Source organism: Leopardus geoffroyi, chromosome X, assembly GCF_018350155.1.
Source record: "Leopardus geoffroyi isolate Oge1 chromosome X, O.geoffroyi_Oge1_pat1.0, whole genome shotgun sequence".
Classification (NCBI taxonomy): domain Eukaryota; kingdom Metazoa; phylum Chordata; class Mammalia; order Carnivora; family Felidae; genus Leopardus; species Leopardus geoffroyi.
The window spans coordinates 127956340-127970216 of record NC_059343.1 but is presented as its reverse complement, the minus strand read 5'-3'; the positions used below and the strand labels follow the sequence as shown (position 1 = coordinate 127970216).

The following is a 13877-nucleotide window of genomic DNA, read 5'->3' as shown; positions in this document are numbered from 1 at the left end:
ATTTTGAGAGAGAGCATGCACACAAGTAGGGGAGGGGCAGAGAGTGAGGGGGAGAGACAGAATCACAAGCAGGCTCTGCTCACGGTGCCCATTGCAGGGCTCAAATCCATCAAACATGAGATCAAACACGCAACCGACTGAGCCACCAGGCAGCCCGAGAGAGAGAGTGAATCTTAAGCAGGCTCCACACTCGGCATGGAGCCTGACATAGGGCTCGATCCTATGACCATGGGATCACCACCTGAGCTGAAATCAAGAGTCGGATACTTGGGGCACCTGGATGGCTCAGTCGGTTAAGCATCCGACTTCGGCTCAGGTCATGAGCGTGTGGTTTGTGAGTTCGAGCTCCGTGTGGGACTCTGTGCCGACAGCTCGGGGCCTGGAGCCCGCTTCGGGTTCTGTGTCTCCCTCTCTCTCTGCCCCTCCCCCACTCACACTCTGGTTCTCCCTCTCTCTCAAAAATAAACGCTAAAAAAAAAGAGATAATCAACCGACTGAGCCACCCAGGCGCCCCATGGCTTTGGGTTTTATGACATGCTTAGAGTAGTTTTTTTCCACACCAAGATTATGCAAACACCCACCCATATTTTATTCTAATATGAATATGGTTTTACTTTTGTTTAGTCCTTGATCTATCCAGAAATTATTTATTTTTGTGTAGGGCTTTCCCTTCAGTGCATCCAAATGAACAGGCAATCATCATGTTAAACCATCTTTTATCATTTATTAAGATCTCATGCATACATATATATATATATATATACATACTATTGTAAGGTATAGTAGATACCATGTGGCAGGCAAAATATCTTAGAATTCTTCAAGACTAAAAGGAAACAGCTATGTAAGGATGGGTGTTAGTATCAACACAGATGTTTGTACATAGAAAAAGACGCCTCTGTGTTTAGCTGTCAAATAGAGAGAGACTAGGGGAGGGTCCAATGCACAGATGATATCATAAACGATAGTAGAATTCCATTCGGAACTTCAGAGAGAGACCTTAAGAGAAAACTCTGACCAGCTTCTTCTGCACTCTGAACACTGAACCTAATTTACTGACTTCTTGGCACTAAGTCAATTTTCAGGTAAGTGTCTTCCCACCTGACGTGGGTCTCTCTCTCTCTTCTTTTTAATGTTTATTTATTTTTTGAGAGACATAGAGCGACAGAGCACAGACGAGGGAGGGGCAGAGAGAGAGGGAGACCCAGAATCCAAAGCAGGCTCCCAGCTCTGAGTTGTCAGCACAGAGCCCGATGTGGGACTCGAACTCACAAGCCGTAAGATCTTGACCTGAGCCGAAATTGGACGCTTAACCGACTGAACCATCCAGGTGCCCCAAACGTGGGTCTCTCTACGCCTTATCAAACAACAGATGAATGTATTCGTTATAAATGACTGAAGTAATAGAAAGCCCAAATTAGAATGGCTCAAATAGGGATTATTTTTCTCATACGAAGCAGCCTAGAGGTGAACAGATACAGGCGCAGGCTTAAGTGACTCCAAATTTCCAAAGGGAAAATGGTGACACCGTCTCTTTCCTCGAGACAGCAAAAAGTCTTCCCAGAAGCCGCCTGACCCATTTCTGTTATGCTTCATTGTCCAGAACCGTGTCACCTAACCATTGCTAGCTGCAAGGATGGCTGGGGAAGGCAGGATTCAGCTCTCCTAGCTGCTCCAGTAAGGAGAAGTGAGGAAGCAGAGGGGAGGCGTGGATGGCAGCAAGGAGACAGAGATGACCGTGGGTGGGAGTGGAGGTGGTGAGAGTGGCAGGACTAGGGCAAGACTTGGTGGGTAAAGCTGACCAGGCTCTTCTGCTGGTGGGCACGGGAAAGTGTAAAAGAAGAGTCGAAGACGACCCACACGTTTGGGCCCGAACAGCTGAGACCATCCGCACTCACGGAGCTGGGAAGCTTGAAGGGAGATCTAGACCAGGAGGGAGCACCGCGTACCTGGCCTGACAGAGCAAAGTTTCGTTTTGTGTTGTTTTGTTTTTCTTGGAGGGAGGACGCATTGGGCCGTGGACGCTGACCGTGTTCAGGATTCGACAGTGTGAGTCGGGACATTCTTATGTTCGTGACAGATGAGAAGCTTTTTGTAATACAAACTAAACCACCATTTCCTAACCTTTCAGACGACTCTTTCTGCCTTGGAAAGAGCCGAGGAAAAAGGCGTCTCCTGCTGGCCAAATGAGCTAGGAGTACAGCCGAGGGGCCCTCAGGAGAGTCATGGAACCCCAGAAGCTGGTGAATGTAGGATTTCTGCTGTGTTCCGTGAACTGCCTCTTGTTAGAGACTGTGGCTTCCCCCGCATCACCTTTATCTGCCTCTGAAACCCAAGACGCAGCAGGATGGAAACCACGGTCAAGGGGTGTGCTTGCCGTGAGGATGAATCTTCCCATCACCTCCGGAAGACGTAAGATCCATGTCTCAGGTTAGGAAAAGCTGATCTTGTATTGAAAAATAATGTGCACAGGAAAGCAAACTATTGTGGTTTAGTTCAGTTTAGATCAATAAGCACTAACCCACCTATTGTTCCCCAAACCCTTTGCTGAATTGATGAGGTTGGGGGGGGTGACAGTGGAGCTCGTGGGGTCCTGAACCGACGGCCAAGAAAGAATTCTTGAAGACGTCTTTGGTGCAAAACGGTGATTTTATTGAAGCACGGGGACAGAACCCATGACAGGAAGAGCTGCCCCGGGACCATGAGGAGAGACTAGTTATATACTATGGGGTTGGGTGAGGGAAAGTCCGGGGGAAGTCTCCAGTGAGAGTTTCACACACTAAAGAAGACTCCCAGGAGAGTGGAGGCCTAGCTATTGCCAAGGGAAGGTTGTTTTTCCCTCCAGCAAAGCATCAGCCTTAACACAGTAGGGAGTTCTGGAGAAAAGTTTTACCAGCCAGCCTCAAGTATTTGCCAACGGGCTGCAGGTTACAAGGAAACTTGGTTCTATCTGCCATTTCCTTCTGCCTTTGTTTCCCCCATCACTATGGAGGGGTGATGGAGACTTAGGGCCTGCAGGCCTATGATCTCTATCAGTTAACCATTTGTTTTTCCCTTTCCTTCGTTCTTGGGCAGCCAGGAGCGCCAGAGGAATATCACACATATCCCACCTGGTTGTGGGGGGTGCTGTTCGTGGCCTGTCGGCTTGCCTTATGTTCCCTCATCAGAATGACACGGATTAGGAGTTCACAGTTGGGCAGCCAAAGCCAGAGATGCCAACCTTCTATGAAATATGTCAGAGGCTACTTGAGGACAAAGGGATCGTTCAAGTTGCTTGGCGGGGAGGGGCTAGGGAAGACTTGCTTCCAAAGGCCAGCTTCAGACATGAACACATATACTGCTCAGGTCTTTTCACGAAGTGCCCTCGTGTACAAGGAGGCGAAGATGATGTTCCTCTGAGGGTACTTTTTAATTTTTTTTTTTAATTTTTACTTATTTTTGAGAGAGAGAGAGTGGGGGAAGAGCAGAAAGAGAGGGACACACAGAATCTGAAGCAGGCTCCAGGTTCCGAGCTGGCAGCAAAGAGCCTGATGAGGGGCTCGAACTCACGAACCAGTTTGATCGTGACCTGAGCCAAAGTGGAACGCTTCGTCGACTGAGCCACCCAGGCACCCCATGGGATACCTTTTTTTTAATGTATATTCCTTGGATATCTGAGAGGCACCACAGTAAAATCATTAAGTATATGGGCTCTGGGCAACCATAAGAGCATGATATCTGGGACAGCTATGTGAACTTGAACCAGGGTTCAAATCCCAGCGTTATCCCTTACTTGATCTCTCATCAGTGAATGTCTATGCTTTTTCTGCAGAAAACCACAGGTCCTGGCTGAGCAACTTCAGGAATTACTTGCACGATCACATCAGGAACTCCACACTTTCAGCAGCCATTTTTGCTTTTCTGATCACCGCAACCATGATGGGGATCCTCTGTTGCCTCACGTAAGCTGCTCTGGGATGAAGAGAGGGAAGGGGAGCTTGAGGGAGAGGCAGGAACAATCAAGTTCCCCACCAGCCTGTACAACTATAATTAAGGGAAAGGTTTTTTTAAATTTTTTTTAATGTTTATTTATTTTCGAGAGAGAGAGAGACAGAGAGCACGAGTGGGGGAGGAGCAGAGAGAGAAGGAGACACAGAATCTGAAGCAGGCTCCAGGCTCCGAGCTGTCAGCACAGGCTCAAATTCACCAGCCGTGAGATCATGACCTAAGCTGAAGTCAGACACCCAGCCGACTGAGCCACCCCAGGCGCCCCTAATTAAGGGAAAGCTTTAAGGACGGTAATTCTTGTTTCATCCAACCCACTCCATCCATTAGCAATGACTTATAGGTGACATTGAATAACCAGTGTTTACAGCTGATCTTTTTTTTTTTTTTCTAACTTCATTAACTCCAAATGTCTTTCCCTTTGGTTTAGGAATTATACATGGAAAATATCTAATTACCTATGTGTTCAATTGCCTGAAACTCTGCCACAAAATTTATCTATGTAAATCATATGAAGTCAGAGAGATGCGTGAAGTAGTTAACGAAATAAACATAGCTAGGAAAACCTAAATTTTATTAATTGTCTGGTGGGTCAATGCTATGGTGGGAGACAGAGTCCAAGGCAGGGAACCTATGAAAACGTGAGATGGGATTAAAAAGGCTTTGCCTGCTAAAGGACTGTTCAAAGTGCATAAACTCATAAAGTGACTGAGGGCAGAGACCGGGTTAAGGGTGTGGCGTCCCCGCCTAAAGCTCCTGATAATCTGAAAAGATCACACGATCAAGAACCCTATCTAGGAAACAACAACCTTGGATATGGTTACGGACACAGAACTGGAGCCAAACAGAAGTCAGTTAGGGTTTCGAGAGGCGCTTATTGCCAAAGAAACCATGAGCCAGAACTAAATGAGCTGTCTGTTGTTTGAGCCTTAAAATTGTATTTGGGCTTCTGACCTTGCATGAGAAGGACACAGGCTTCGGAGTTTCCCGGGGTGGCTCCCCGGCACTTGCTTCAGATGCAGCCCCAATGACTAGTAGGGAGAGCCTCCCAGCAGGTGGGCAGTGGGCCCTGGAGCTTCTCCTGGAAAGCAGACCGGGCCTCATCGGCGTCTGCCCGGCAGGGTTCCTGCGCTACTGCTGAGCCAGAACTCTGTGTGGCGCCCATTATTCCTTTGCCAACGGGCATGTTCATGGTGATTAGACTCTTCCTGCTCCCTCATTGTATTTGGGTTGTGCGGATCAGGAGCAGATAACTTGTTTAACTTAATAAGTCGCTTAAACCAAGAAGGAAGAGCTGCACCCAGAATTGAGAGAACCAAGCTTCACCCAGGTACTCTGTACTTCGAGCTGGACACACTGATGAATGAGATTTTGGTCTTGGGGGAACATGGTGCCACAAATCAGGTGTTCTGGAAGCAGTGAGACAGGACCTTACTAAGTGTCCATTACCTGGTTAAAGAAACAACTTAAGGATAATCTCGTAGAATCATATTCAGGAAATATTATAGTGGAAAAAGCAGATTATGACAGAGGATATACAATTGAAACCAATTTGTTATTAAAAACTATATGTATCAGACATGGGTCACCTCCTTGTGCCGGCGAATGGGCGGCTGTGATTAGTTTCCTATTGCAGCTGCTACTGATTTTCACGTTTCTTTTCATCTAACTGCACTTCCCGGGCTTTTCCACAACAAATTGTATGGCTTGATTAGTAAGGTTTTTAAACTTTTTTATGCTTATTTCTTTGAGAGGGAGAGAGCAAGCCAGCGTGAGCGGGGGAGGGGCAGAGAGAGAGGGAGAGAGAGGATCTCAAGCAGGCTCCGTGTTGTCAGCACACAGCCCGAGGCCCAGGGCTCAATCACCAAAACCGTGAGATCACGACCGGAGCCGAAATCAAGAGTCTGACACTCAACCGACGAAGCCACCCGGGCACCTGTGATTAGTAAGCTTTTTTTCAAATGTTTAGTTTTGAGAGAGAGAGAAAGCCACAGTACCGGAGCAGGGGGAGAGGGCAGGGAGAGAGAGAATCTCAAGCAGGCTCCGCAGTGACATCACAGAGTCCCCATGCGAGTCTTGAACACACGAACCATAAGATCGTGGCCGAAGCAGAAATCAAAAGTCGGATGCTTAACTGACTGAGCCACCCAGGCGCCCCTGATTAGTAAGTTTTTTAAAAGATACTTTAACAACAAAAGAAGATGGGTGCCTGGCCGGCTCAGTCATTACAGCATGCAAGTCTTCATTTTGGGTTGGTGAATTCCAGCCCCACCTTGGCAATAGAGATGACTCAAAAAGAAAATCTTTATTGTGTTATTATCATTATTTTTTTTTTTTTTTAAAGAGACACATAACAAGCAGGGGACAGGGGCAGAGGGAGAAAGATAATATATTTTTTTAATGTTTTATTTTTAGTTTTGAGAAAGAGAAATAGAGCACATGTGGGGGAGGGCAGAGAGACGGAGACACAGAACCCGAAGTAGGCTCCAGGCTCCGAGCTGTCATCACAGAGCCCCATGCGGGGCTCGAACTCACGAGCCGTGACATCATGACCTGAGCCGCAGTCAGACGCTTAACCAACTGAGCCACCCAGGTGCCCCAAATAAAACCTTTTTTTAATTTTTTTTTTTTTGAAAGAGAGAGAGTGTGTGTACGTGCCATGAGCAGCAAAGGATCAGAAAGAGAGAATCCCAAACAGGTTCTAGGTTCTGAGCTGTCAGCCCACAGCCCGACATGGGGCTCAAACTCAGAAACCGTGAGATCATGACCAGAACCAAAGTAGGACACTTAACTGACTGAGCCACCCTGGGACCCCATGACAAAGAGAGAGAGTCTTAAGCAGGCTCCACACTCAGCCCAGAGCCTGATGTGAGGCTCGATCCCATGACCCTGGGATCATGACCTAAGCCAAAATCAAGAGTTGGACACTCAACCGACTGAGCCCCCAGACTCCCTCAGAACACAATCTTTTAAAAAAAGAACCAGAGGTGGAACCTCTGTTCTGTTTCTACTTTTTGAGTGAAAATGATTTCCCAGTGGAAATTCGTGCATACATACATCCAAAAGAAGAAAAGCCACGTGACCATACTCGTACATCTAACTCCAACCTCAACTACACAATTCATCAAAGCATTTTGTCTGAATGAAATCGTGTGGTTCATATTAAAAGAAGGCTTTGCCTAAAATCATATCCCGGGGGGTGTCCAGCAGCTTAGTCGGTTGAGCCTCCAACTCTTGGTTTGGGCTCAGGTCATGACCTCGAGGTTTGTAAGTTTGAGCCCCACATCAGGCTCTGCGCTGACAGGGTGAAGCCTACTTGGGATTCTCTCTGTCTCTCCTTCTCTCTCTACCCTTTCCCCGCTCTCTCTCTCTCTCTCTCTCTCTCTCTCAAAATAAATAAATAAAAACTTTAAAAATCATATTTTGGAAAAGGTAATGTAATTACAAAGTAACTCTGTGCAGACCGGGAATTCAAACCTCGCTCATCGGTTTCTCTTCTTTTCCCAGTATTCTTGTAGGTGAACCAGTCCAATGAAGCACTAGAAAATTCAGTTGGACAACTGTGGTGTTTGTAATAAAATATGTATTACATAAAATAAGAAGAAAAAGTACCCGTAATGCCAGTGACCCAGAAATAAATATTGTTAACATCTTGGCACATCTCCTTTCAAACTTTTTTCTAGGCTTGTATTACCAGCTTTCCAAAATCTTTTATTTTATTATTTTCTTAACGTTTATTATTTATTTTTGAGAGAGACAGAGAGACAGATTGCTAGAGGGGAGGGGCAGAGAGAGAGAGGGAGACACAGAGTCTGAAGCAGGCTCCAGGCTCTGAGCTGTCAGCACAGAGCCCGATGCAGGGCTCGAACTCATGGACCGCAAGATCATGACCTGAGCCGAAGTCGGATGCTTAACCGACTGAGCCACCCAGCCCTCCCCGCCCTTTTTTTTTTTAAAGAAGGGTATCCATCATGTCACACAATTTAAGTTTATTTATTTATTTTTGAGAGAAAGCAAGCAGAGGAGGGGCAGAAAGAGAGAGAGAGAGAGAGAATCTGAAGCAGGCTCTGTACTGTCAGCACGGAGCCCGACACGGGACTATAACCCACGTATACAGTGAGATCATGACCTGAGCTGAAACCAAGAGCCAGAGACATTTAGCCGACTGAGCCACTTGGGCGCCCCTCCCAAAATCTTTCCTGTGAAACAACAGTTCTGTTTTAATAAATGTTATGAGCTAGGAGGGCTCAATCAATGGCCAACGAAGTTTGAGAGGTGCCAGATTAAACAAATTTAAGTATGCTTTTTTAAGATTTTATTTTGAAGCAATCTCTGCAGCCAACATGAGGCTCAAACTCACAACCCCGAGATCGAGAGTGACGCACTCCACCGACTGAGCCAGCCAGGTGCCCGTAAGAGAGTCTCTTTGCTCCAGGACTTCCAAAGGCCTTTTGAAAGGCTAACATGACTCTCCACCAGAGGGTATGATGTGCGGTATTTCCCCAACAAATCTGAACATGGGATTTGTTTTTATGGATTGCTCTGCACTCTTTGAGAAATGGATGCACACAGGCACAGCCTGGTTTCTTTCACATAGTGTCGGTAAATATATGTCTATACACTTTTAAGTGTCGCGTCGTACTCCTTGCCATGGATATGACATAAGTCATGTAACCATTTAGGGTGTTTCTACTTGTTTACTATTATACTATATATTATAATATGATACTATTATAAATGTAATGCTGGTAATAGTTGTACAAATTATTAATTTGCTTTTCCCCTTTGCTGTTCTGAGTTTGAAATCATTCATTCGGTGGATACTTACTGAACACATACTGTGACTCAGGCACTGTTCTGGGCAGGTAACAGAACAGACACTAATCCCAGCTCTTGTGGAGCCCTGTGCTGGTGGAAGGATCCAGATCACTCCGGCAAATTGGTGAACCTCCAACAAGACGTGTTCCAGGCACAAGGCGCAAGAGGGTACACATGTTGAGTCAAGAGTACCCCCTCTGCATTCGAAAGCAGCAAAGAAACCAGAGCAAGTGAGGGCAAAATAGGTCCTTGTGGGCCGTTGGAAGGATCCTGGGGTGATAGGGGAGCCAACAGAAGGTTTGGAGCAGAGAAGCGATATAATTTGATAGACGTTTTATAGCGTCATGTCAGCTGCCATGTTGAGAATGTAGGGGGCCAAAGACAGGAGCAGGGAGACCAGTCAGGTGAGAAATGACTTCACTTGGACCCGGGTGGGGAGCAGCGGAGTTGCGCAAAGTGTCAGATGCCGGAGAGGTCGCGAGGGGAGAATCGGGCAGGATTTGATTCCAAGTCAAATGGCGTGCAGGAGAGAGGGAGGCTCCCAGGGGACCTCCCAGGCTTCTGACCCCAGCGAGTGAAGGGAAACCTGCAAGACTGAAGTGGTATTTGACTTGATACTGAGGTGAGATCTAGGGAGCCGTCAGCCACAGGCCACCCCGCAGGCCAAGGTGAGCTCGGTTACAGAGGCTGCTGATGAAACCAAAAGGCTGTGCTAGAGGCTGACAGGGGACCAGAGGGCCAAGTGAACAGATTTGGCGTTCCCCTCCCCCTTGGCCCCTCCTCGCCCCCAGGGCAAGCCCTGTCCTGTCTTCTAATCCCACAGCCTCACCTGCTTTCAAACTGTATGTACTCTTCAGGGGGGGTTCTCCGTTTACTGGCTTTATGTTCTGAGATTCTGCCACGTCGATGCTTATAGACGTGACTAAGATTTGCACCCGTCCTGTCGAATGGCCTATTGCCTGAGAAGAGCTGGACTCGCTTAGCCCGTCAACTGTAGAGGGACATTTCTACTGTTTCTGGGGTTCGTTTTCTCTTCTCGACAAAGCTTCTAGAAGAGCATGTCTCATAGTGCGCATGGACAAGAGTGTCTCTACGGAATACAGCCTGTGATTGACTTGCTGGGTCAAAGGGTAAGTGCATGCTGCATCATCAATGCCCGCTTCCCAGAGTGATTGCACGGATTTACACTTCCTGCCAGCGTTAGTGGGAGTATAATGTTCCCATGATCCCACATGCTTCAGCACATGGAATATCAGGAGTCTTCTACCCGGGTAGATGAGAGGTTGGATCATCTTGTGCTCTTACCCTGCATTTCCCTGATAACCGATGAGGCTGAAGCCCTTTCCCTGTCTTTATGGATCATTCGTCTTTGTCTCATATGAAATTCCTGTTAGTGAATTTTGCCCATTTTTCTCATTTGTAGTGTTGTTTACCCATCTGTAGGAATTCCTGATATATTCTGTATACCATTGTTGTGAATGTGATTGAAGTGAAAATGCCTTCTCCCAGCTAGAAGATTCGATTTTCACTCTTGCTAGGATGTATTTTCAAGAGGATGTATTTGCCTTTTCTATCCCCATGTCATAAAGGAAGTCTCCTGCATTCCAAAAGTGGTGCACGTTTGCCTTTCACATTTAAGTCCTTAAACTACTCCAATTAAGTTTCGTAGGGTGTGAGACCGAGTTCAATTTTATTTTCTTACTATTGTGAGAAGCTATGCTTTGCCACTCTTGAACCTTGAACTGAATTGCGGTGCCTAAAGGCAGTTCTCGGAATTGAGAGAAGCAGATACCTGCAATAAATTCCAAGAAGCAATAAATTCCAAGGAGCAGACCCAGATTCTGAGCACTGAGCACCCCTGAACCGGAACCGGCCGCCCAGGAAAGCCTGTGAGGCCGGCTTTTCTCTGAGTCAGCTGACTCGGTCGGGGGTACTTTTCCACCCTGAGCCTCCATCAAAACTCTAACTAAATTTTGCTGGAGGAGTCACCCTCTCTGAAGTTCTTCTGACTGCGGTAGTTTGGATAAAGTGTTAGTTTTCACGTGTAACAAGTCTCACTTTTCATTCTGATAATATGCATCCCCGATATGCCCAGTACTACCTAGTGCTAGTCTGCACTTTCCCTACGGCTCTACCTGTTAGGGTCTTGGAACTGCATTGGATCTATAGGCCGACGGAACCTTCCAAACCGTGAATATGACTCAGCTCTCCATTTTGTAGCTCTTCTTTAATGGATTCCAATAGAATCTTGTAATTCTGGCTACACGATATACAGAGTTACATTTATTCCTAGGTATTTTTCATTTTACATGTCACACTGAATGGCATCTCTTAAAATGATATTTTCTTTTTTGAATGTTTATTTATTTAGAGAGAGAGGGGAAATAGGGAGCAGGTGGGAGAAGGGTAGAGAGAAGGAGAGAGAGAATCCTAAGCAGGCTCCGCGCTGTCAGCGCAGAGCCCGACGCGGAGCAAATTATATTTTCTGTGTGTTGTTGGTGTATAGAAGTGTGATTGATTTCTGTGTAATGACTGTAGCCAGCAACCTTACTAATACCACTTATTAATTTTAATAATTTATTGATAGATTTTTAAATATTTTACAAAGACAATAAAATATCTGCAGACGGTGACAATTTTGTTTCTTCTTTTCCAATCTTTATAGCTTTTATACTTTTATTTTTACCTGACTCTGCTGGATACGACTTGCAATACAAAATCTTAAAGGAAACGCATTTAGCTTTTTACCACTAAGTATATTTCTTGTAGATTTTTTACCAATAACTTTTTTTAATGGAAGATTTTTTAAATGGCTATTTTATTTATTTTGAGAGGCAGAGAGAGAGGGAAAGAGCTCAAGTAGGGGAGGGGCAGGGAGAACCCCAAGCAGGCTAGGGGAACCATGAAATCATGACCTGAGCTGAAATCAAGAGTCAGACACTTAACCGACTGAGCCACTCACGTGCCTTACAAATAACTTTTAAAGATCAGGTTAAGGATGCTCCCATCTATGCCTAGTTTGTTAAAAGTTTGTTTTTTACTGCCAAGAATAGATGTTGACTTCAATTGAATATTTTTCATCTACTGAGATAGATAATAGGATTTTCCCATTAATATGTTAACATGGTAAATTTGGATTAATACATTTTCTTTTTTTTTTTTTTTTCTTGATTAATACATTTTCTACCATTAAGCTAATCTTGAATTCAAATACTGAAGGTTTGGGACCAATTTGGTTATGTGAAGTTTCTGCCAGATCGCACCCCCTGGGGCCTTTTCTTGTTTGTGTGTAGTGATTTTTTGTATTTTACTGTGAGCTGCAGGGGCAAACTGTACTGACAAATTCTCAAGGGAGAATTTTTGTTTAGCCTCTTGTGGTAGGCACAATTAGTAGTCCTGCAGAGAATAGATTAGTGGTCGCCAAGGGCCAAGGACCAGGGGGCTGGGGAGTGACTGCTAATGGGGCTGAGGCTTCCTTTGAGCGTGATGAAAATGTTCTGGAATGAGAGAGTGGTGATGGTTCTACTAAAAAACACTGACTTGTTCACTTTGAATGGGTGAATTTTATCCCGTCTTGGGCTAGTCCTCAGAGGAGGCCTGCTTCATGAGGAGGTGGGGAAAAGGAAGCCTGGTTTGGCTCAGAAGAAGTGAGGCCATGTGTACTGTGGTTTCTCTACCCAGACGAACGAGGCAACTCTAGTTCTGAATATATTCTCTGTGCATAAAGGAAGGTCTGGACGGTTCCAGAGCAAACTGGGGAGGGTTGCTCCCTCTGGAGAGTGGGAATCGATGAAGGGTGCGTGCAACGGCTGGCTGAGAGGTCGGACGCATGTCCGATTGTAAGACAGCGCTTTCCTCACTAGTGGTACCAGTTTTGACTCCCAGCAGCAATGTTCAAGAACTCATATGGACTCGTATCGGCTCTAACACTTGATATGGTAAGACTTTCTCAATTTTGATAACTGAGTGGGCATACAGTGAAGTCTTGACTTGCATCTATCTCCCTGGTCACTAACGAACTTGAACATCTGTTTGTATGTTTATTGATCATATGTATTTCTCCATATGTGAGATGTTTATTTCCTGTTTTTTACCCATTTGTCTACTGGATTATTTTACCCTTTTAAAGACTTTATTTTTAAGTAATCTCTACCCCCAACGTGGGGCTGAATCTCACAATCCCAAGATCAAGAGTCACGTGCTCTACTGACTGAGCCAGCCAGGTGCCCCTCTACTGCCTTTTTTAAATACTGTTAATTTATAGTCCTTTATGTATTTATAACAGGAACTGTTTGTCATTTGCCTATACTCAAAATACTTTCTCTCAATGCACATGTGGTCTTTTTTGCTTTTTGGTTTGTTTTTTGACCAGTAAAAGTTCTTACTGTTAACAAAGTCAAACTTATCAGCGTTCTGTTTTATAGTCAGTCGTTTGTCCGCATTGTTTAAGAAATCTTTTCCTATCCCCCAAAGTAAGAGTTCTTTGCTGATGTTTTGTTTCAAGAGCTTTTTGACATTTAAGCGTGTTTTTGACATTTCAATTCTTAATCCATCTGGAATAGATTGTTTTTGCAGGAAGAAGGCTCTAATTTTATCTCTTTCCATATAAATAACCGTTTTCCAGCTTCAGTTAATGAAAGTCTTTCTTGAGTTACCTAACACGCCAAGTGCATCGTATACCACAGTTGTACACGTGCGGGGTGTGTCTGCGTTCTGTAATGTATTGCGTTGCTCAGTTAGTATATCCCTGCACAAGTATCATACCCTTAATTTCGATAGCACCCTCTTTCCTTGTCCGTCTCTGTCTCTGTGTCTCTCAGCTTTCTATACTTCCTTTAGGGTAATCTTGGGGAAGGGAGCCATCAATCATGTGATCTCAGCCTCTTAACAGAGAAAACTGCGTGATGTCCAAAGTCTTCCGTTGGACTTTCTCCTCGTGGCTATATGGTACTGGAAGGTCCGCATAAGATTATATAGAGCAATGAACTGCTTATAATAGTGTGAGGTTACTAGCCTCGGGAAAAGGGGACCAGGTTTGGGTCAGGTAAAGGTATCTATGGATGTAGACAGCCCTG

General features: G+C 45.3%; 1 protein-coding gene across 1 annotated transcript; it reads left to right on the top strand.

Moving 5' to 3' along the window:
- The first annotated feature begins 988 nt into the window (after nucleotides 1-988).
- SMIM9 (small integral membrane protein 9) lies at nucleotides 989-7556 on the top strand. Its single transcript, XM_045471970.1, has 4 exons — nucleotides 989-1085; nucleotides 2132-2430; nucleotides 3812-3941; nucleotides 7492-7556. The coding sequence occupies exons 2-4, from the start codon at nucleotides 2226-2228 to the stop codon at nucleotides 7517-7519; spliced, it is 363 nt and encodes a 120-aa protein (XP_045327926.1). The 5' UTR covers nucleotides 989-1085; nucleotides 2132-2225; the 3' UTR covers nucleotides 7520-7556.
- The last annotated feature ends 6321 nt before the right edge of the window (nucleotides 7557-13877 follow it).